General features: G+C 34.9%; 2 protein-coding genes across 4 annotated transcripts in view; both read left to right on the top strand.

Moving 5' to 3' along the window:
- The window catches only part of LOC139691107 (uncharacterized), a 59,676-nt gene that overhangs the window by 27,182 nt on the left and 9,935 nt on the right, over positions 1-22,559 (top strand). For all 3 annotated transcript variants that reach the window (XR_011701568.1, XR_011701569.1, XM_071588870.1), the window contains 11 exons: positions 3,553-3,769; positions 7,616-7,829; positions 11,049-11,212; positions 11,356-11,656; positions 13,049-13,172; positions 13,258-13,500; positions 15,769-15,921; positions 16,386-16,565; positions 17,634-17,800; positions 19,529-19,656; positions 20,912-21,069. Coding sequence is in view for 1 of the 3 variants with exons in the window: in XM_071588870.1 (XP_071444971.1) it covers positions 3,553-3,769; positions 7,616-7,829; positions 11,049-11,212; positions 11,356-11,656; positions 13,049-13,172; positions 13,258-13,500; positions 15,769-15,921; positions 16,386-16,565; positions 17,634-17,800; positions 19,529-19,656; positions 20,912-21,069 (2,049 nt within the window). In the remaining 2 variants the exon portion in view is untranslated. The remainder of the gene's footprint in view (positions 1-3,552; positions 3,770-7,615; positions 7,830-11,048; positions 11,213-11,355; positions 11,657-13,048; positions 13,173-13,257; positions 13,501-15,768; positions 15,922-16,385; positions 16,566-17,633; positions 17,801-19,528; positions 19,657-20,911; positions 21,070-22,559) is intronic.
- U3-55K (U3 small nuclear riboprotein factor 55K) lies at positions 1,198-2,942 on the top strand. Its single transcript, XM_071599724.1, has one exon. The coding sequence runs from the start codon at positions 1,359-1,361 to the stop codon at positions 2,778-2,780; it is 1,422 nt and encodes a 473-aa protein (XP_071455825.1). The 5' UTR covers positions 1,198-1,358; the 3' UTR covers positions 2,781-2,942.

Genomic DNA, 22,559 nt, shown 5'->3' with positions numbered 1-22,559 from the left:
ATCCATCATATTTGTCCGTTGATAGATCAAGCAAATTGAATGCAGACAGAGGATTATCAATGAAGAAAGTAGTGCATTTCTTCACTATTGTTACAGGCTCTTGACTTTGGCAATATTGGGAAGAGCAAATACATATTAACTCCTCCTCCATGAGCGTAAAAAATCAGCATTTGGAAATTTTTCGAGTTCCATTTCGTCTCCAAAATTCTACCTAACATATTTTCATCTGTAGCACTATTTAAGCGTTGCCGCTTTTCTCTATGCATTTACTATTTTCTCGATTTCTCTATACCACCATTTTCTCAATTTATTCTGGCGCTATTCATTCTGGACCCACTGAAAATTAGTTTTTTAATATGAGGAAAATTCTAACATAATGTGTTGGAATAGGTTTTTCCTATTGGTTTGTACGTTGAAAATATTAATACATCCCAAGTAAAAACTTATAGCTTCAGTCCGACCGATTCTTGAAATTAATGTGTGATACATTAAAGCGCCTTAAAAAGATTTCAAGACATTTATTAATAATGTTAATGCACAGTAAAATTTAGGTATATAAAGAATGAGGTTTCAATGAGTGAACCGTATGATATGGCTGGAATTTGAACTTTATTTTCCTCAAGGAGTTCGTTAGATTTGGTTTTTCATGGCAAATTTAAGCTAGCTCTATCATTTCACATTAACTGTCGTAAATAAGAAATCCCGATGCGTGTTTCACCAGATCCATTTCAAAATACAAAGATTACTTAAATGATACCCTGTTGCTAGAATTATAAGGGAAATAAATTACTTTCCTTCAAAAATTGATACTCTCTGGTTAAGATTCCACATTTTACGCCATTGATTCAAAACTTATGTTTGAATTACAGTCGTCTCGTCAGTAAATACGCCATTATTCCTTCGTATTGTTTGAATTGAGAGTCATCACCCATGCATGCGCCTTTGTTTCGTGATGGTACTGTCTATGCTTGCTCCCCGGAAATAATTTTCATGCAATAATTAGCCGAAGTCGTGTCATAAGTGTTTCAAAAGAAAAATTGGATCATACCTTCTCTTAATAGCTCTTTAACAAGATTGCAAATCCTCGCGTCGTTTACTACAGATCAGACACCCCGCCAGCTTTGTGCACTTTTAAGCATCGCAACTGATTACGACGCAGGGCGATGCTCAATTATCATTATCTCCAGAAGCAAACTAGTCTTGAAATCCAGTTAACTCCACGTTGTTCAAAGTTTGCACGTGGTTGGTTGTGGAATGTGTTATTTATTCTGTTACACTGAGTTAAAAGTTTATTTTGAACTAATACTGTGAGAAATCCTTATATTATTCGTTCAATCGGATCTTATTTTGTCTTTAAAATGCCATTTTTCAAAAATCCTCGCACCCATACCTCGAGCACCAGGACTGCCTCCAAAGTGAAGAAAAGAAAGAGAGGTGTCCCAGGAAAGATAAATAAATCGGTAACTGTGAATGGAGACAATGACGAAGAAATTTCCAGTGATCTAGAAGAAGAATCATTTCGTAAATTGAATGATAGTTTCTCCGAAGAAGAGGATGAAGAAACGGCACAAGAAAAACGCCTGAAATTAGCCAAGAAATACCTTGAAGAAATAGAGAAAGAGGAGCAGTTACGGTTAGAGTCTTCAGAAATATCTAAAGATACTATCGCTCAGAGATTGAAAGCGGACAATTTGCAGCTTGCCGGGAAGTTAAGGAAATGTGTTGCTGATGAGTATACTGGGTATGATTCGCTGCATACCCATTTATTCAGATGCAAAGATCACAAATTATCGATAACATGTGTTGTGGTTTCGCATGATGATGTAAATATCTTTTCTGGTTCCAAGGACGGTGTAATAGTAAAGTGGTCTGCAGTTGAAAAGAAGAGGTTAGCGAGTGTACCCTCAAGAAGTCAGAGAAGCAAAAAACGTGAAGGGATTGTGAATTGTTTAGCATTGTCTTTTGATGACAAGTTCTTAGCGTCGGGTGACGATGATAAAAGAGTGCAAATTTGGAAGCCAGATAATTTGGAACTTCTGCAGACATTCACATCCCACAGAGATGCTGTTACCGGATTGGCATTTCGTTTAAATTCTCATCAATTATTTTCAGTGTCGAAGGATAGAACAGTGAAACTTTGGTCAATTGATGACATGTGCTATGTTGAAACCATGTACGGTCATATGAATGGGGTTACTGACGTAGATTCCATGACTCAAGAGCGCGCTATCACTTCAGGAGGCCAGGACTGTACTATCAGGCTATGGCAAGTTGCTCAAGAAACGCAGCTCGTCTTCAAAGGTCACTTGGGATCAATTGATAGTGTCAAATTCATTAACGAAAGTTCTTTTTTTTCTGGCGGTGACGACGGTCAATTATGTCTCTGGAGCGTGTCGAGGAAAAAACCTTTGTGTTCTTTACAGGAAGCCCATGGAAAACAAGAATGTAATGGTGAACCGAACTGGATTTCTTCACTAGCGACATTTACTAACACTGATCTTCTTGTGTCTGGTTCCTGTGATGGTTTTGTGAGATTGTGGAAATGCGGTGCCGGATTTAAATCCCTAACTAAAGTTTTTGATATACCATTGATAGGGTTTATAAACGCCTTACATTTTTCACGTGATGGTAAATATTTGGTTGTTGCAGTAGGTCAAGAGCATAGACTGGGGAGGTGGACTAGAATAAAAGAGGCAAAAAATGGAATATATTATATTCCCTTAGATAGGAGTACCTCTTCTACTGGTGCTTCTGAACCCGTTTCTAAGGTGGTTGCGTGAGTGTAAGTGGGGTCCATTGTATGAAATATTGACGTATTAATTTGTCGGAAATCGAGACTGTGTCACAGGTAGTAATCGGAGAAGTCTTGTGTGATCTTGCTTCATTTGCTCATAAACTTAAAATTAATACAAATGTAAAGGATATTGTCTTGGAATTGAATAAATCTTTCAAATGGTTAACAATTGTTTTCAATGTATTTTGTGGTGCTAGATTTTTAGATAGAAGTGTTCCGCTAAGAAATTCCAATTGGTGAATTAATATACATTAAGATTACTAGGTAAACTTGCATCTAGACCTGTAGTAAATACACGAAAGAGGGTTCCTTGCACATTATAAAACAAAATGTGTAGAATGTCATTCTCGAATTATTTAACTGGAGATTTTTGAGGTAAGTAATGGTGGAGAATTTACAGTAGTTTCTTATCAACTTTTCAATTTTGGAACGAGTGCTAGGAGGGAGGGAGATTTAATTCAATGATGAAACTGTCTCCATTTATTTAAATGAAACATTGAATTTTTCCTGTGATTACATTAATCCACAATCCAACCGTCTGTACAAGTATGAGGATTTATTACAAATCACCCATTTTTGTAGTCTTTAATGGGAAATTAGGGACGACTTTAGTTGCATTTCTTAACTGAATGGACCCAGAGGCATAAATACATAATGAAAATACTTTGTCTATGGTCAAAGATAACTTATTTGGTTTTCAGGGTTGTAAATTTATAATTTTTGTGTATTTGTATAAATAATTCTTGTTTTGTCATCAGTTTTACATAAAAATCAGAGGTATAAGGAGCCCAAACCTAGAGCTGCAATCATATGCTGATAAGGATAAGCTTGGAAACCTGCAGCAGCTCTTGTCTTCTTTTGATGTTGGAGATGTGGAGGATGAGCCAGTTCATGTAGAACTGATAATTCAATTTCAGGACCGAGCAATAATGACTCATTACTATAATGAAACCAACTATTCAGAAATGTTTTTGAGTGAGTTCTTTTATTGTCTTTGGTACCTATTAAATATTTGTGTGTGTGAAATAATTCCATATTTGCCATTAGACCCATAATGATAGGAAAATTAAGTATTCAAAATCTTTATCCATCCTAAAAAGACTAATTTTCCACAGTATTTTTAGAATGAATGATAAATACTTCCATAAAGTGAAGCCTGAAACAGTAAAATATATTCAAAATCTTTTGTGGAATACATTTTTTTATTGAAAATTCTTCACCATTTTCCATTCATCAAATATTATTGCAGCATTGGAAACGCTTGTGTCCGTGTTTTCAATGTCCTGAGACAGAAAACTTGAATATCATTAATGGGCATGTTAACATTTGGCTTTTTTCCAAGAACTGTAACCATGCATCCTTGTAGAATTATCAGGGAATCTGAGGTAAAATTTGGCTGGCTGATACATTGCAGAGAATGAATTCTGTACCTTTTAATTCATTGTAACCACATTATTTGCCATACATTGGTGAGGAAAGGCACATGCTATATCACCTCTTGACCAATCAAAGAATGAAAAAACAAAACCCACACTCAGTCTCTTGACCTGATTCTAATTCATAATAACATCTTAAAAAATTATACTGCATATTGTCACAACATTCTTGGAATCAATACCAAGCCCCAGTTCATATTCTTTATTCACCAATCATTATCCTTTTTTGTCAAATCATATTTGTTCAATACTTTTTGGATGAAAAATCCCATTTAACAAAATATAACCTATCCCTGCTAGAAGTGGTAATTTCTCTGTTCAGCAACTTTCACTTTGAAACCAAAGTGAATTAGTTTACTTCTTAATATTTCATCTGTAGTGGCCAAATGGTGATAAAATATTCAGCCATTGATGCATTCATTAAGCACATTTATAATATAAGCATTACCCAATTTACCTAGAAGTCATGGTTTCCCTATCTTATCTCTTTGAATATTTCCTCATAATTATGAAATTGATGTTTGACATCAATGATTAAGTTTTAGTTTGTTAAATAGATCTCAGTTACCCTATTGAGACATTGATTATGATCAAGGAATTTTAGTGTCACTAGAGTTCCTTACAGAACCATGCTCCATAGCGAGGTTTTCACTTATCTTTTCTCAGCATCCTTTTTCTGTATCTTTGCCGCGAACTTTCTCCTGGTGATAGCTTTGTGCAATTCAATTTTCTTCTGATGTCCTCTCTACTTTGACCACCTCAGTTCAAAGCACTTCCAAGATAGGTAAATTGTTCTACTTGCTCTAATTTTTGCCCTCTTTTCACTTGAAAAACTAATAACCTTAGTATCCTGACATTGATTTTAACCCCTTACCTGACTGGCTAACTAAAGCATGATCATATTTACATAATTGGATTCTACACCTAGTTTCACTCTTGACAGTGCTTTCCATGCCCCTCTTAAAATTACCTTATGATATATATTGAAAAGAACAGATAATAGTAGGCATCCCTGCCTCACTCCCCTGCCTAGCACTGCTCATTCCCTCTCGCAATCCACCATATGCACCCAAGCTGTGTGAAACATGATCAGGCTGTGGGCAAGTCACCTATCCCTCAAATCGACTTCTATCTTCTGTTATACATTCATCAATTCTACACAGTTTATTGAGCCTCGTGAAGTCCATGAAATAAAAAAATGCATCTTGATTGTACTCGAATTTCTCTATTATTGACTTCATTACTGCTATGGCATTGTGTTCACCTCTCCCCTTTCTGAAACCAAACATAATCCCTTAAGTATTTATTGGCTCTCCTGTGTATCCTTCTGTTAATAAAATTTGCTGTCTCAGGCGTAACTTTGTGGAATTTGCATAACATATTGAAATGTAATGAAATAATTGACTTTGTAATTCCACACACTTTATTAAAAACACGACCAGGTTTCGACGTTGAACGTCATCATCAGGTATCATCATCACCTGATGATGACGTTCAACGTCGAAACCTGGTCGTGTTTTTAATAAAGTGTGTGGAATTACAAAGTCAATTATTTCATTACATTTCAATACCTTCTGTTAATGATCGTAAGTACTACATAAGCTTCATGTGAAATTAAACTCACCGATTTATAGTCCTCGTATAGAGCTGGCTACCATTTCCCTCTTGTGCTTGGGAAGTTACACTAATCTGATAAAATCTTCTGGTCAAATTCCTCCATTATAAATTTTTTGAAAAAACCCATAAAACTCTTCTTTCCCCATTTTCTTAGACCCATAAGTAGTTCTGCAGGGCAGTGGTCTGTCCCCATGGCTTTATTTGATTTCAAATCTTTCAATCCCCCTTCTATCTTGCGATTATGTATGCCTGGACCTAAGCTATCCTCATCTATGTTATATCACCTTTCTATATCTAAAGTTGGTGGCCTAATAACCTTACGGTATAGATCCTCCTATTTATATTTTGCATTTGTCTTGAATCTTGGCACAGTCGATTAATAATTTTCCTGTCTTATTTTTGATACTGTGAGAGGATTTTTCCTTATTACATGCTTCCGCATACTCCCTGTCAGTGCTTTACCTTCATGTGCAACACACTCATTCTACCCATCCTCTGTAAACTTTCCATATCCTGACATTGAATCTTTCACCATGATTCTTTCACTCTATTAGTTTCCCACCTCAGTTTATTATAAAACTCTTTGTGTGTCCTTCTACCTAAGCCTATGTTTGAATTCTTCCATTTCCTCCTTTCATTTATCTTTCTAAATATCTCTTCCATTACCCATGATTCCTTGTCCTTTTACAATTAACTGTTCCTATAGTTTCTTTTTCAGCTTTTGATATCATTTTTTTGAGGTTTCCCATCTTTCTTCTACTTGACCCATCTCCCTGACCTCCCTCATCAATTCTTCCACTCTATCCTGGTCCTCCTGTCTTTTCATCCCAGTCAATTTTTGTTGGATTCTATTTCCTTATCTTTCTTCACTCTTTTTATCCTCTTGAAACTGACATTACACTTTATTAGACATAAAGTATGATCTGAATCCACATCTACTTCCAGAAAACTGTGTTTAATGTTGCTGTATCTCTAATTATTTCTCATGCATACCAATGCCTGTTGTAATGTTTAGTTCAAGTGTTAATTATGATTAAACTCAATCTCCTACTAAATTCCAATGTATTCTCCTGGCAGTCATTCTGCCTTGTCCTTGTTTCTAAACCGTAGGCCCCTACCTCACTACTATCTCTTCCTTCACCAACAGTCATGGTCTAATCCCCCATCACTATCAGATGTTTCTCTCCTGGAACACTGATTATTTCTTATAACTGTTTTTATACCCTGTCAACTTTTTCCTCCCTATGATTGTTTGGTAGCATATAGATCTGAACAATGACATTGGTTCAGCTTTTACTTATACTAATGATATTTAATCATTCACTTGCTCTGTTTACAATGCTTTTCCAATCCTTTCTATTAAGTATTACTGTCAACCCTCACTCGGTTCCCTTCCACCTTGTACTACTCTAAGACTCCAATAATCCTTGCTATTCTCTCATCCCATTTCGCACAGTCCTATTGTGGCACACGGAGGGGAAATAAAAATAATCAGCTTTCTAACTTCTTGTGGCATACTTTGAGTAAACAAGACTTCCACAGGTGAAAGTAATGATTCTGGAATTAGGTTTTCTACATGAAATACGTGGTAATTCCACATGTACAAATTTATTTCACCAATTTAAATAATGATTTCCCACAGGAGTTATGGCAATATGCCCAATTCCATTGAATTTTGACTAAATGTAGTTTTAAATTATAACAAATTACCTGTCTTCATTAGCTGATAACAGTTATGATATGCAAGGATGATACTTTTTTTGTCTAGCCCTGAAAACTATGAGTTCTGGATTTGGGAGTGCTTTCCACCTAAATTATCAACGCCTTCTGTTTCCACTGATCAATGAGATTACTGGGCCAACAGATTTGGGAGTTCCTATGGCCCTCAGAATCCCAATTCCTTTCATGTTTTCTCTGCGAGGGAATTTTACTGTGGATGTTGCAGACAAAAAAATAATAAGAAAAGTTCAAATTGATATGAAGTAAGTATAACTTATGAAATGAAATCCTCTTTCATTCTTAGAATAAGGTACTGGTTTTTTAAACTGGGAACATTCACTGAAGTGTATTTATGTACCTGAATTATATAAATCTGGCTCTGGTTCTCAACAATCTCTGCTATGTTAGGTTTCATTGTAGGTCTAAATGTTTGAAATCTGACTTAAGAGTAAAATTTCAAAACTTTTGATTAAATGTGTAACTTTCTCTGTCATTCTGTTAAGAGTTTTCATGTTAACTTTGGTGTTGCTTTCACATCATTCAATTTCTCTCTTTGTAAAAATCTCACAATCAGAGTCATTAGTCAGAATTCTTGAACATGTTAATGAAGATAGTTCATTGAAAAACATCCTCATTCCTGTTGAACAAAAAAATTCTGGATTTTTGGTTTGATATCAACATAAACACCCTGCAGTCCCCAAAAAAGGCGTGTGGCAGGGGGTGCAAGTACAATGTAGGGAGGGTGAGTAATAAGAAGGGATATGGGAGAGGAAGGGAAAAATGTCCGTTAGAAAATTATCAAATAATGTGCAAACTTTAATACATGCTGCCGGATCACCCAATTCAAAAAAGCATTAATTCACCTAACAAACTAGTGATTTGTCATGCAAAAAAGGGGAAATAAGAATTAGCCAAAACCATTTTTAGGGCAGGTCTCCACCAAAACAAGACAGGTCATGTAGAACTGAAAAATAAGAAGGGGAAACTCCACCATCACATGGGCATGCAGCTGATGGTCCCAGCCCCCAGAGACAGGGTATGCGACACATCACCTCAGGCAGCTGGGGAGTCTCCTCCTGCAGAGAGATGAGGAATGGAAGGAGAAGCTTGAAAACAACAAAGCAATTCTGTAAATAGCAGTCCCATGTGTTCATGCCAGAAGGGATTTGGCAACAAAATACACGAAATTAGTGAAAGTGCATGCATTTGAGTAAAACTAATTATTTGCTAAACGCTGTGGGTGGCAAGTGGGATTTTTGCTATCTATTACCCTGCAGTTACGATCCTGCATTGACTGTGGGATGAAGAAATTCTTGAGTCTGCTAGTTATGGCATCTCTTTCCCAAATTTTATATTTATGATCCAAGCAACCAGTGTATGTTAATGAGTGCAAATAATTTGTGACACATCGTCACTGAAACGTGGCTCTGAATTTATTTCGTAAGTTCAACCTAGCATTGAATCATCTTTCTTCTAATGATTCCCAACCCAACTCCAGAAGCATTTCTTTGATGCTTTTTGTTTTATTGTAACAGTTTTTAACAAAATGTGCTGCCCTGTGTTGAACCTTCTCAATCCCGAATAGGGCCTTTTTCAGTCGGATCCCAAACACTTCATCCACATTCTAAATGAGGCCTTACAAGAGTGTGGTAACAATGTTCCTTGACCTTGGATTCACTTCTGCCTCGACAATACGTCTAACAAATCCTAATTTTGTATATGCTTGCCCATAGACTATGTATGTGGGTCCTTCAAGTTGTCTTTAGTTATGGTAACACTTAGTTATTTTACTGTATCAATTACTTCTAGGTAATGGTTTAAAAACTAGTGCGAAAAATAACTGCTTTCTCTAGCTATATTGCATATATCTCTTCCCATGGACTATCCTTAATGGGATGGAAGGTCGTGAGCATTCTGGTGACCCCTAGACCTGCACTGGTGGGAGCAATGATATTTGCTCACAGTAGGGTCCACCATGTCAGATAGGTTGAAATATAGCAACCAGAGGAAAGGTAGTTTGTGCAAGGTATGTTCCTGAGTCGGGTGGCTGCAAAGATGTCTGACACCAGTGAGTGGTCCATATGATTGATAGTGTCACAATAAACACACTATTGAGGAAGGTAATAGGAAACCACCTCAATTATTAAACCATAAAACAACTGTAGACAGGATTATTGGAATGAGTCCTGGCAACTATGGGACTCAGGTCAAAAGGGCTGTGTGTTATGTCCCACAGTGGAAGAGGCAAGGCTTCTGCAGTTATCATCCTGAAAAATCCTTCCAAAGTATAAACGGTTATAGAAGTGCATTAGACAACCAATCAATAGGAGGAAGAAGTCATCAGGGTATAAAATCAGTTAGAGGACATATGAGAGGGTGTTTCTGGAGGAAAAAATTTGATAGTGATCTGGTATTCGAATGCAACGATAGGCAAACTCTTCTTCTCACCTATCTTGGAAGTGTTTTGGACCAAAATGGTCAAAGTAGTAGGGACATAACAGCTTTCTCAGGGAGAAGGGCATTGATGACAGGAATGTTGGTGAGGATGTTAAGAAACGGCTCATTGGAACTGATATAGAGTGTAGTTTTGTGTGGTATGGAAACATGGACATTAAGCATGATAATAGGCGTATATTGGAGGCTTTTAAAATGTGGAGAGGGATAGAAAAGTTTAAATGAACAGAAAGGAAAACAAATGAATAAATCCTCAGTATGATGGGGAGGAGAGGGAACAGTTGGGGGAAATCCAAAGGAGACAGAATAAATAGTTGTAGTGCATTTAGATTGGCAATGGGATGTTTAAGACTATGATGTGAGGGGAAAACATTAGGCAACTGAGGAAAGGGTAGGAGTAGGGTAGGTACATGGGACAGAATGAAGAGAGGAAGGAAGTATGTGGAATTGAAGAGGGGCTTATCGTAGTGTTAGATGTCAGGTTGTTTTGTTGGAATAGCAAATCTATATCGTTATACTATTGTGTAAGCTGTGTCCACCCAAAACCTATCTTAACCAGTACAATACCAACAACAGTAGCTGTATTTGTGCTATGGTTTGTATCATTGTATCAGATCTGATGTTGTAGAACTGTCTATCAATACAAAAAATGATTCATAGTGTTCCACTAATAGAGATAGAATTACATCTGCTAGTTTTGATGCATTTAGATTAAGATATGCGCCTGAAATACATTCAGACGAGTAAAACTTTGATGTTTGTCTACATAAGGGTGACTAGTGAATGACATATCATGATTCCCAATGCATTTATATGTATGGAAATTTGACTATATGCTTTGCCCTAAGGATGATGAATGAAAAACTGAAAATTAGCCTTGAAAAACCTGGCAATGCAGAGGACCTGGGAAAATCACACCGTACATCATATATATGTTTTATGTTCTAACATTGATTTTAAGTTGTGTATGAAATCAGGATGTAAATGAACCCAAAGAATCATTTATTTTTTATGTATTAATTTTTAAGATACTGGAGGAATGGCGGAGCTTTTTTGGCAGTCTATAATCCTGTTGGACAATTATGGCATGGAGTTTCAAGATTGCATACAGTCCTTTTCCATCTTCCCTTAAATTACTATGGTAGCTTAGATATATTGCAGAAGAAGGTGCAAGTTGCCATTGGTGGATTAGGTAAGGATTCATACCATAATGAAAGTAATTCGTGCTTTGTTTTGCTGACAATTTAGAAGCACCAGTAGTATCTGGTTTTATGCTCTCCTAAATTTTAAAACCTTAAGAAAAAATGAAGCAATGCAAAATTTTGCTATTTTCAGATGATTCCACCCCAGGTGTTGCTATACATGCAGGAAGCAATGTATTTGTTGAGCCATTAATGTCAACAGAGGATGGCATTCCCAAAGGACTTCTTGCTTCATGCCCATCATGTCTGTCTCACCATCCTGTCCGAGGCGAGAAGTACCATGAGAAGCTGGAGTCAGAAGATTTTGAACTTGAAAATCTTGGGATGAATTTTATATTCAGATATTTTGATTGTGATGTCCCCGACATACAATTTTATATTGGAGATTTGCTATGGCAATATGATGATGAATCAGCACAGCATATTAGTGAAGGGTAATTTGAAAATTTTAATTTCATTAATCACCAAGTGATTTTTCTATCATATGGTGGACATATTATCTTATTTTCATCTAGTATACTCTATCAAAATTGGCTATTCATTCCTAGTTGCATGTACATTATAATGCACTTATCTGCTATCTTGTAATGCTATTTGATATGAATTTTAAAATACTTGTTTTACTTGGTTCAATTCATATTCAATGAACATTTCGTCAAATTTATTAACATTACATTTGAGAACAAGTAAAGTTAAATAGTGATTTGCTGTCATAATCTTTATTAAAACAGTCCCCTCAATATTACAAACACAAGTGACACATTTAGAAGTAGAATCAAACAGAATAACAATTACAATGTCATTGAAAAAATGTGCTTTAATGTTTGATGAAGTTTCTTGGTCTTTCACCAGGTCAGGGGTTGCATGTTGGCTGAGTTCTTGAAGCTCGACTTAAACATCGTCCTCAGTGCAGATGAGATGATCTCTCATCTGCCCTGAGGATGATGCTTCAGTCAAGCTGTGAAATATCAGCCAACATGCAGTCCCTGATCCACTGGAAGAATGGAGCAAACTTTGTTTAGCTGATACACTGGAAAAGCACTAGATCCAAGTTCAGCAAGGATGTTTATACAGTATTTCAAAACAAACTATGGAATTCTATCTAGCCCTGGCCATTTACCCAGATATCGGCTTTGAGTTTCTTGACTACATCATGGATACAGTTCCAGAAGTTAAAGTAATAATACTGAAATGGATGTTTGTGTCACTCGTAGGATAGAGGATTATGTAAAAACTGGAGAAAAAGTCAGCAAAAATATTCTTTTGGATTATTTCCCTTGTGTGTACCAAAATATGGTCAGCCATGACAAGGGATCTGTATTTAACTTCTGGGAAATGGGAAAACCAACCAAGTTTAATCAAAGCATAGGTTTTATATGGTGATTTATAGGAAAGCCATATCTGCTAGGGAAGTAAAAAATCATTCACTATCACCTTGCCACCTGTTAACCTCACCAGTGAACATTTAAAAAATCAATAAGCATAAACCTTAATAGTCTATTTATTAGATAAACATAATTTTAATATTATTTAGAATGTAAACTTTTAAACTTCACAGTCCTGAATGCAACATGTGAAAGAACATGATAAAAATAGGCTCATCATCACTATGTACCAGTGAGATTTTTCATAATATCAAGGTGCTGAAACGTAGTAGGTATATTTGAGGTTCATACTACATTATTTGTATGGAGACCAGTATAGAGCATAAATACTCTATAATAATGTGAATTTGGGTAATATGATTCGTAGTTTCACTGTATCTATCAAATTACACTTTGCCAGCATTGGTTTGATATAATAATTAATAAACTTTTTCACAATAGGTCTTCCGATTATGGCATAAATATTATATTTCCATTAAGAATGTATAACTACCTCATGTATTTTCCCATACCTGGAAGATGTGGATTTGTAGTCAAGGCTACTTCCGGGGCAAAAACAAAAGGGGTGAGGCTACTTCTTAAAATATTGATTTTTGCATTGTTCATCGTGTAATCATTTGTTTAATATTATTTTTTAATGATTTAACTAGGTGGTAATCAGTACTCAGATGATTCCTGATGATTCTAGAAACAAAGAAAAAGAAAGGATAACTTCTGAATACTCATTTCCAGAAAAGTATCATCTTAAGGGATCAATAGCAAGAGAAACAACATCAGGAGAGTTGGTGCAAGCCTATGACTTCTCATTCAACTACCAAATGTTTAGAGATGGCTTGGATTACTTCATTAAAATTAAATGTGGAGAAAGTGAAAACTACAGTGACAGAATGAAGGTGTGCATTCAAGTTTTTATCAAAAAGTCAGTCAATTATAATCTTAACTCATTACATTAAATTAATGTCCAGGCTACAGTACCTACTCATGAATGAATATCATAAAAAAACAGGCACAGTATTCATGTGGAAGGCACATATCAGGTGGATTGAAAAACATTTAGTAATTTTCCTCACTTATTTATTGAAATTCTTATCCAGTTTTAACATTATCGCATCATTTTCAAAAGTATAGGAAATTAACCAACTTTTTTCAGTCAACGAGAGTCATTCCACCAAGTCTCAGTGCCTAAAAATCATTCTGCACTCATCAGGTTAGGGGGTTTCAGTAATTTACCTATGTCTGTTAGTGTGAGGACAAAAATTATTTCATGGACTTGCTTGAGGTGATGTAGATGTATGCATGAGTCTATGAACTATCAGATCAGAATTTTGATGACAAACATGTTGTTTTGACTTTTCAAACCCTTTCTTCTTTACTCCTTGGATCTCAATTCTCTTCTCTTTCTGATTCATTCCAGCATTTCCATATTTTCAACACAAGAATTGTCTAACTTGTATTATTGACCATTTACCCTTTTTGTTTAGAGAGCAAAACCTGCCCTGCCCCCAGTCCCTATCACTTAAACCTTATTTTCTTCTGGTAGCTCTCAACTAGTGGCTTTAATGTGATCCCAGTCTAGAACTTTTTGACTAATAGTAATTGCCATGGCCAAGTTGTCATAAAATTTTGGTGAACCTTGAAGAAGCATACCTGCAACAATTTTTTTTGTTCACCAATCCTTTCAAACCTTTGAACCAATGTAATTACCTCACTGATATATTTGTCCATAGACTTAAACTTGTCCAGTCTCATGGTTTAATGCATTAAAGAAAGCAGGGACACACAACACCAGCTAGGTATATTTAGTTTTATTATTCTTATAACATTGTCTATCCTTTAAATTGATTTTAATAGCTCATCCAAAGTTTAAAAATGTCAGCTGCAAAATAAAACCTTATTTCGTCATTCTAGTTTTCCTATAATACAGTAATTTTTATAATGACTTGATATCAATTTAATTGCTATCGTTTAATAATTTGTAAGCAAATATTTTAGGTTTGTTTTGTCTTACATTTAATCTGTTTTGTCAATTTTTTATGATTTTAATGATTTTTAATCTGTCTTTCCAGAAGCAATTTTTTATAATACTATAGGATAGGAATTTCCTACTTTTGTGTTTTTTTCCTTTTTATATGACTAATTTGATGTTTTGTTTAAATATTATCTTCGTTAGTATTTATATAATATTGAAAGCCTGAAGTAAAACTAAAACATATTATTATTAATACAATTTATTAAATTGATAACCATTATCTAACGCTAGTATTCCATTACCACATCTACAACATTCTCATTGCAATACATGATATTGAACAACACCATAAATTTAACTATGAATACTACCGGGAAAAGTTAACAATTCAAATATAAAGTACTTCAATATACTTGTATTCTATATGAGAGATGAGAGAACATAGTAGTCCAGGAGGTAGAGTCTTGGACTACTGATCAGAGGGTCCAGATTCAATCCCTGGGCATGCCTTTGAGCACCCTCAAATTCACCCTAGCTTTGTGATTTTATGAGTACGAGTTTTCCCTGGGAAACCATGGGCGGCACAGGGAAAGAAACTGCCCCCATACCCTGATGTGTGAATTACACACACTGTTGAGCTTAGTACTAGATAAGCTATGCTCTTAACTTCCAAGCCAACTTTTGGGTTGATAATTGAGATGGCTTTCTATGTGCATTTGAGTAGATATTGTAACTTTGTGTACCTATTGTAAATTATTTGAAAGTTATACTAACCTATTAGATAAATTTTACTGTTTAAGAAAAAAATGGAAGCATTTACTGTATTTTTTGTTCAAGTTTTTTTGCATTTTTTTCACTTAAGAGTATGTCAAAAATTTCTGTTCTATGCATCATGATTTATAATTCATTTACTAAGGGGCTTAAAAATATGTAAAAGTAGCTACATAGATCCCTGTAGTTTTTTGCCCAGTTTATGTAATCAATTAACATTCTTGTGCATTGTAATTAAATACTTTTGAAAACTGGCTGAATAATCAAAGTTTGAAAATATATTCCTATTTTAATCTATGTTGTCTTCCTGCTGGAAATAATTGGAAATGTAGTAATCTATTTCGCTACTTCAGCTATTTAGCAAGATGCAATATATTTCTCATTTCATTGAACCTATTATAATGATTATTCATCTTCACAGATGTGTTTAGATGCTGAACTTCACTATCCTGATCCTCCTATAGACCCTCTCAAGCAAAGAGATCCCATGGATGAGGAAGTTACTGGGGCCTTAAATTTGGTCTTTGGGGTGGTAACTAATAATAAGTGCCCCAAAAGAGGAATTACTGTCAAGGTAAATTTTAACTCTTTTGTTAATGAAAGTCAGACCAGAAGAAACCCAAAAAAATATGATCGCTCTCATAGGACACAGAACAAGTTTAAGTTCTTTCAATTTCCAGAAATAATTAATAAAAAATGCCACTGTCAAAACAAGTGCAGATATCTTGGTTTTATAAATGTAAGCAAACTTATTCACTTCCATTGTTGAAGCCATTACAAGGGTGAATGTGTATGTCACCCTCTTATTTATGGCCTGCTCAGCAATGCAGGGTTGATTAGAGCTTTAGATTTAAGGGTAGCGTAATGAAAGCTCTTTCTGATCTTTTGACATCAGGTACATGAAAGTTAGTATTTTATTTAACTGGTGAAGTATGTCACTTGATCTTGTGACCACCCAAATTCTCCTAATTTCTCACATTTCTATTAATAATGAAGTCAATAACTGATAGCATTTAACTATGATTTCTTTCTTTCAAGCTTACAGGAAGAGCCATTCCAGTTCCAGATAGAAGCCAACTATTTTATGAAGAATGTGCATTCAATATGAGTTTAGCAAATTGGAGTCCAGAAAGTTCGCATCTATCTCCATATACACCAGCATGTATTAAAGCTGCTATGGACTCCACTACGTTGAGGAAATTTGAATTCTCTGGCGAGGTAATTCCAAGAAAGGAGTGGGAGGTTTTACTTGGATACAGGGATCAGATGAAAGAAATGATTATGAGTATTTGCCTCATCTCAAACAAGAGATAAAAAAAAGGATTTTTGCAAGGAGGTGCTTGAGATTTTAGCATAACATCCAATATATTTGATGAATAAAAGTTTTGCATCATAAAATGTTGCAAAATATTATCTGTTTATTCCCTTGATTATTATCTGATGTAAATAAAAATTTTTTGCTAAAGAAAAGAATAAGATTTAAATAATATCAATTGTACATACATTTGTTGTTTTGCGACAATTTATTGCCACTATTTATATTTTTTCAAACTTTTATCAATAGTGATAAATAGTGAATGCTTATGATGTTTAATATTCATTAAAAATATTACATTCCATTTCTAACTACTGACTCTTGTTGAAATGTGAAATTTACTTCATTACATTACAATTTATAAACATTAAAGTATCCTTATGGTTGATAAAATGTATCGTGAGGCATGTAGAAGAAAATTACAATCCTTCCATTTGCCGATTGTAGCCCCCGTTGAATTGGAAATAATTCTCCTCCACACACACTCTCATAAGTTTCAAAATCACTGAGGAAGAGCGGTTCTGCTTCTGCACTCTTTCATTCCTGTTCCGCTATCCTGATAGCTTCGTAAACTGGGACTTTTGTGAAGTTGGACACATCAATGGACACTAGTCTGCAATTGGAAGGTGGAGGGGTTATTGACAATAATTTTTTGCAAATGCCCAATGAATTTTTAACTCCAAATTTGGGTAGAAATAAAGTAAACTCCCTGAATCATATGTTCAAAAGTGCGGCTAATTTTCTTGACGGCACCTCTCCTTGATGGCCTTCCCCCTTTTTATTTTACTAAATTTTGTTTCTGATATCTTAGCTATACCAGGAAGATTCCAACCTATTTCCATCAAAGGTAATGAGTAGATGTAATCTGATTTGTACCTTTTATGATTAATTTAATATTTATGGGTAAGTGCACACTCATTTAATATTTTAGTTTTGAATGAATTGTTTTTCATTTTTCAAATGTTTCACAGGCATCACATGTCATCAAAGACCTAGCCTCGAAATCCATGTATGCACTATATGTGCTGGAAGGTACAGACCCCTGGGGCATATACATTGTGAACTCAAGCTATTCGATAGAAGAATTCCCAGTTATCAAGGATGGTGAAGGATTTGTTTTTGAATTTGCTCCAGATGGGTGAGTCAAATTTGAAGGATTTGTAACCTATGTAGCAATTACGTGAGGTTTTTAATAAATTTGTCTATTAGATGTTGTCATTCACTGATTGACAAATTTGGGCAGTATAACTAAATATACTTACAAGTTGACATTTTTAATAATTCACAATTAAACGTGTTTATTACCTAGTACAGATTACATTTCTGGACCTGTCTGGTATCATACCTTCTTACTCATCTTATAGGATCTATGCCTTAGTGTATTAGTCTTTTATATGAAATATAATGCTTAAAATTTTTATGGGTTGAAAATTCAGGGATTTTGAACTACTATTACATTCTAATCTGCCTTGCTTTTTCCGCATTTCTCCTCTAGTACTATTTTTAACACCTTAGTATCTTTTGCCTTCACTTTCCCTGCCTTCAAATTTCGCCGAACAATCTTCTTTGTTCGTCTACCTTGAACCTCATCCTTTGTTTTCCTACACATCCATTTTATTTTCTTCATTCTACTCCTCACCAATAACCGAAAAGCCTAACTCAATCTCTGCTTACCCTCTTGCCTAACAATCAAGTTTCCAAGCCATATAAAAATATGATCCATATTATTTTCTCTAGCCTTCTCCTTATACTATTATTTAAGGTGTTAATGATCTATCCCCTTTTCTGTGTAAAAGCTTTATCACGTAACTTAATTCTTCTTTAATTGTCCTAACTATTTTGCTCGTGTTTTTCGAAAACACTTTCTATCGAGATGAACTGTTCTACCTATTTTTGTTTGTCTGTTCTATCTATTTAGTTTATGTTCAAGCATTAAAGTTAGAAGACATAAACTAGAACAGTTCAATTATTTTAGAAGTGTGTTAGAAGGTGGGAAATGTTATTAGTCAGTATATCAAAAGAAGAGTTAGTTTGATAAAGAAGCTTTCATTAAGAGGCATGAATTGATGACAGGCACCTTGACTAAAGAAATGAAGAAAAGGATGGGGAAAACTTAAATGCAGATCATAGTTTTATATGGCTAGACCACTTGATTATTAGGCAAAGGGGATAAGCATAGAGTTTAGTTTTTTGAGCTGTGGGTGTGGAGAAGAATGAAGAAAATTAAACGACCAGAAAAGAAAACAATAGAAGGGCTAGACATGGTGGGAGAGTAGAGAGGATTGTTGGTAGAAATCCAAAGATGACAGGAAAGATGGATTTAATGCATTTTAATTGGAGATAAAATTTTGAAGACTGTGATAGAAGGAAGAGTGTTAGGCAGGTGAAGTACAGGAAGGAAAAGTATGCATGTTCGCTGGATGGAATGAAGGTAGAATGTATGTGGAATTGAAGAAAAGTTTAATGTACTTAAGGGTGTCAGGGTGTGCCTTCTTAGATGATGTTAAGAAATAAAGCAATGTTCACCCTGTGTATGTCCAAAACCTATGCTAAATGTTAGACTACCAATAAAAAATATATGTAATATATGTCAATCAAGTTTTACTTAACATTAATTAACAAAATACCATTTGATCGAAAATTTCACTCTTTCCACTTGAGAGATGATTTGATATGAGGTAAGAAAACTAGGTCACCCGGCAAATATTTAATTAGGGTTACACAATGTTTGACTGGTTAAGATTGTTGATGGTATTTTCAGTGTGAGATGTTATACTTACTACTATGTTTACCACCATTCTAATTCAGCATATCTATGAGTCAAACCTTAACTAATAATTGCCTCTTTGCTGTCTAAATTTTCCAGAATCTTCTTGGTTGACATAATTGAGGACCAAGAACGTGAAAGATCAGTTTACAATGCCAACATGGCATCACCATTTCATTCCCGAGTCATAAGATCATCAAATCCCGAAGAGGAAGAATTTATGGAAAGTATGTTAGTTCAATTTTGATATTTCATACTTTTCCACCAGATTTCCAAAAGGTGGTTGTAATTATAGAAAAATATCGTTGAATCTCCTTATTTTGTTGCATACTAATCTCAAATGAACTTATTAAATATTTAGGATTGAAATAATTCCTATTTTCTATTGCCTGAGCACAACTGATGAGTTTGGTAATTTTATACTGTTTTTAAGAAGTATGTGGCCAAAGGGAAAAATAATTGGGTGTGCTTTTTGAAATTTTTTAATTGAAGTTTAGCTATTTTACTGAGAAAATTTCTAATTTTATAACAAGATTCATGACCTTTTTTGTCTATTATGCAACAGCTCAAGCCAATGTGAATGTTTTCAAGCTTGTTTTGTTAATTTATGTATTGGTATCTGAGCTTATTCCAGTTAAAGTTAGTCAAATTGACAATTATTGGAAATTATTTTTAAATATTTTTACTTTTTTATATGTTTTTGTAGTCCATAGTAAATTTCATTGTCAGTATGAAATTTGATAATTTAATTTGGTCAATGTTAAAATAATAACTATCCATTATTTACAAATATAAATGATTTGTTCACTTTCAAATATATTCATGAACCTATTTGTATTAACACTCATTAACAGGAGAAAAACATACACAATGGGATATCCAGATCTATGTCACCTGGGGTGAAAAATGTCTTGGATTTTCAAAAATGCCCTCATTAAATTATTAGATTTATTGTTCGCTGAAATATGAATTTATTGAATATTTTGCTATAATATCAATAAATTTCTCAATCACAAAGTGTGAACCACTATGGATAAAAGAGTTACAGATTTTGTTATTAATATATCCATTGCATCAATTAGCATCCACTTATCCACTAACTCCAAAAGTCAGTATACCATCCCTAATTTGTTTAACTTCTTGTGGCCACATTTCCACAATTTCATGATTGAAGCCCTTTTAGAAATTCATGTTGGCAGAGTTGATATAGCTTGAAAAATTTTACATGAATGTAGCACATTATATAGCTAATAAAAAAGTTCTATTCATGTGTAATAAAATTTTGATATGTCAGCATGCCACAGAAGATCCTTTTTGTATATTTTTGTAATGATTATCAGGATGTGAGAGTAGTAATTTTAGATCCAAAATGACTCACTCACATAATTCTTCCTCTTTCCACATGTTCTTACAATATCACTTGCTAAATGATATGTTTGCAATAGATAGATTCTGATTGTTTTCCTGTGATTTATCTTGCAGGTACATGCGTGCTAACAACTAATTCCATCACATCATTGGGCTTAAGCTACCTTCCTCATGAAATGTCATCTTGCTATACTCTGGCTTTCGGTCATTGCCGCACATCATCTTCGTTATTTGCTGGCTTGGTTAGAAAAATTGATGGGACAAAACTTTTGGTAATGTAAAAATAGACTTATCAGGTATAGCATTTATCTATCTTATAAAATAATTTGATCGTTCTCTCTTCAAATTGCAACCGAAGAAAGGTTTTATAATTGTTCAAAAATAGATTGTCATAGGTTTACAAATTTTGAGGGCTTGTTTACCAATGTAGTTCAAAGCAAATTCCATAAGAAGGCTAAGTTTAACCTTCAAAAGATTGGCAACTGAAATCCTGACCTGGTAGAAAACCCATTAACACTTAATTAGAATCATGCATTGAGATAACACCAAATCCTACACAGAATATTGGCTTCTGCCACATCTCCTAAGATATTGAGTCATTGGACAACTTCATCCTTGGAGTCTGGGGATGATAGGGACTTACCCATACAGGATTAACTGACCTTCAGTGAGACCATAGGCACCAAGGTGATTAGCACAGTGAACAAATATGCCTAAATGCCTTAGGGCCCCCCTCACAAAGGTCATCCACCAAATTGATATCTATCTAATAGTTCCTTGCAACTCTGGATTTCTTTATAAGTCATTTTTTTCTGAAGCCATGAAAGAGATTCTAGGCAGCAATAATGTGTCCAGGCATCCACCAAAATATAAGATGTTTCATTCCTTCTCTCACACCATCTGCATCTGAGAGAATCCTCAATCCCCAGGGGGCGTAGGTGCCTTATCACTTAATATTGGCTGATTAATATTGTCACCATCGTTCATACTTGGCTTATGTTGATGAATAGGAGCTTTTTGGCATAGCTTGACATAAACCCAGGAATATGGATTTTGTCTTGCCTTGTGAAATGTTACAAAACTTAGTGTAGTGCTGAGGTCCATGCTTTGATCTCTGACATCCCAGTTGAAAGCTTATGGGGTACCACTGTCTCTGGTCCAATCAGTTCTCAGCTAGCTCCTTCTTTCACTAGCTTGTCTACTACCAAGAACTATCATTCACTGATAGTGCAATAATAATGCAACTATACAAACATCAATACATTTTCTCTCTCATTTGGATAGGCTACAAGAAGGGATTTGATTATGTGCCTCATTCTGTGCTTCTTTCTGTCTTCATACAATGGCAAAATAGAACACACAATAAAACAGGTAACACATATCACATAGAGGACACTAACATTGCAGATTGTTCGAGCTTTCAGCATTCTCTGAGGCATTCTTCAAGTAAGACTGTTAATTCTCTGAGAGAAACATCTGAGTCTGGGGGGGGAAATAGGGGAGAAGGCGCAGGGAATGCTGGGAGGGGAATTAAAGATGGCGGCTAAGGGTGGGAATTTTAAAACATCAGAAAGCTAGTATATATGTGGATTCTCATGTTCTCCCCTGGTGGTGGCAGTTGGTGGCTGAATCGGGTAGGGAATCTAGGATGGTAAGGGAGAAATAATGATCGAATGAAAGGTTGTGAGACTTTGCCTGTGAAGGGATATGAAGAGAAGAGAGTGAGGCAGAATTGCAGGAGTAGCAGTGATTGTTCATTCAA

The sequence above is a fragment of the Hetaerina americana genome, unplaced genomic scaffold, assembly GCF_022747635.1.
Source record: "Hetaerina americana unplaced genomic scaffold, ioHetAmer1.1.p SCAF_1, whole genome shotgun sequence".
Classification (NCBI taxonomy): domain Eukaryota; kingdom Metazoa; phylum Arthropoda; class Insecta; order Odonata; family Calopterygidae; genus Hetaerina; species Hetaerina americana.
The sequence above is the reverse complement of the archived record's forward strand: the minus strand, read 5'-3'. Positions and strand labels throughout refer to the sequence as shown.

Excerpts from the sequence above, each read along its gene's own strand:
- U3-55K (XM_071599724.1), top strand. The coding sequence starts at position 1,359 with ATGCCATTTTTCAAAAATCCTCGCACCCATACCTCGAGCACCAGGACT.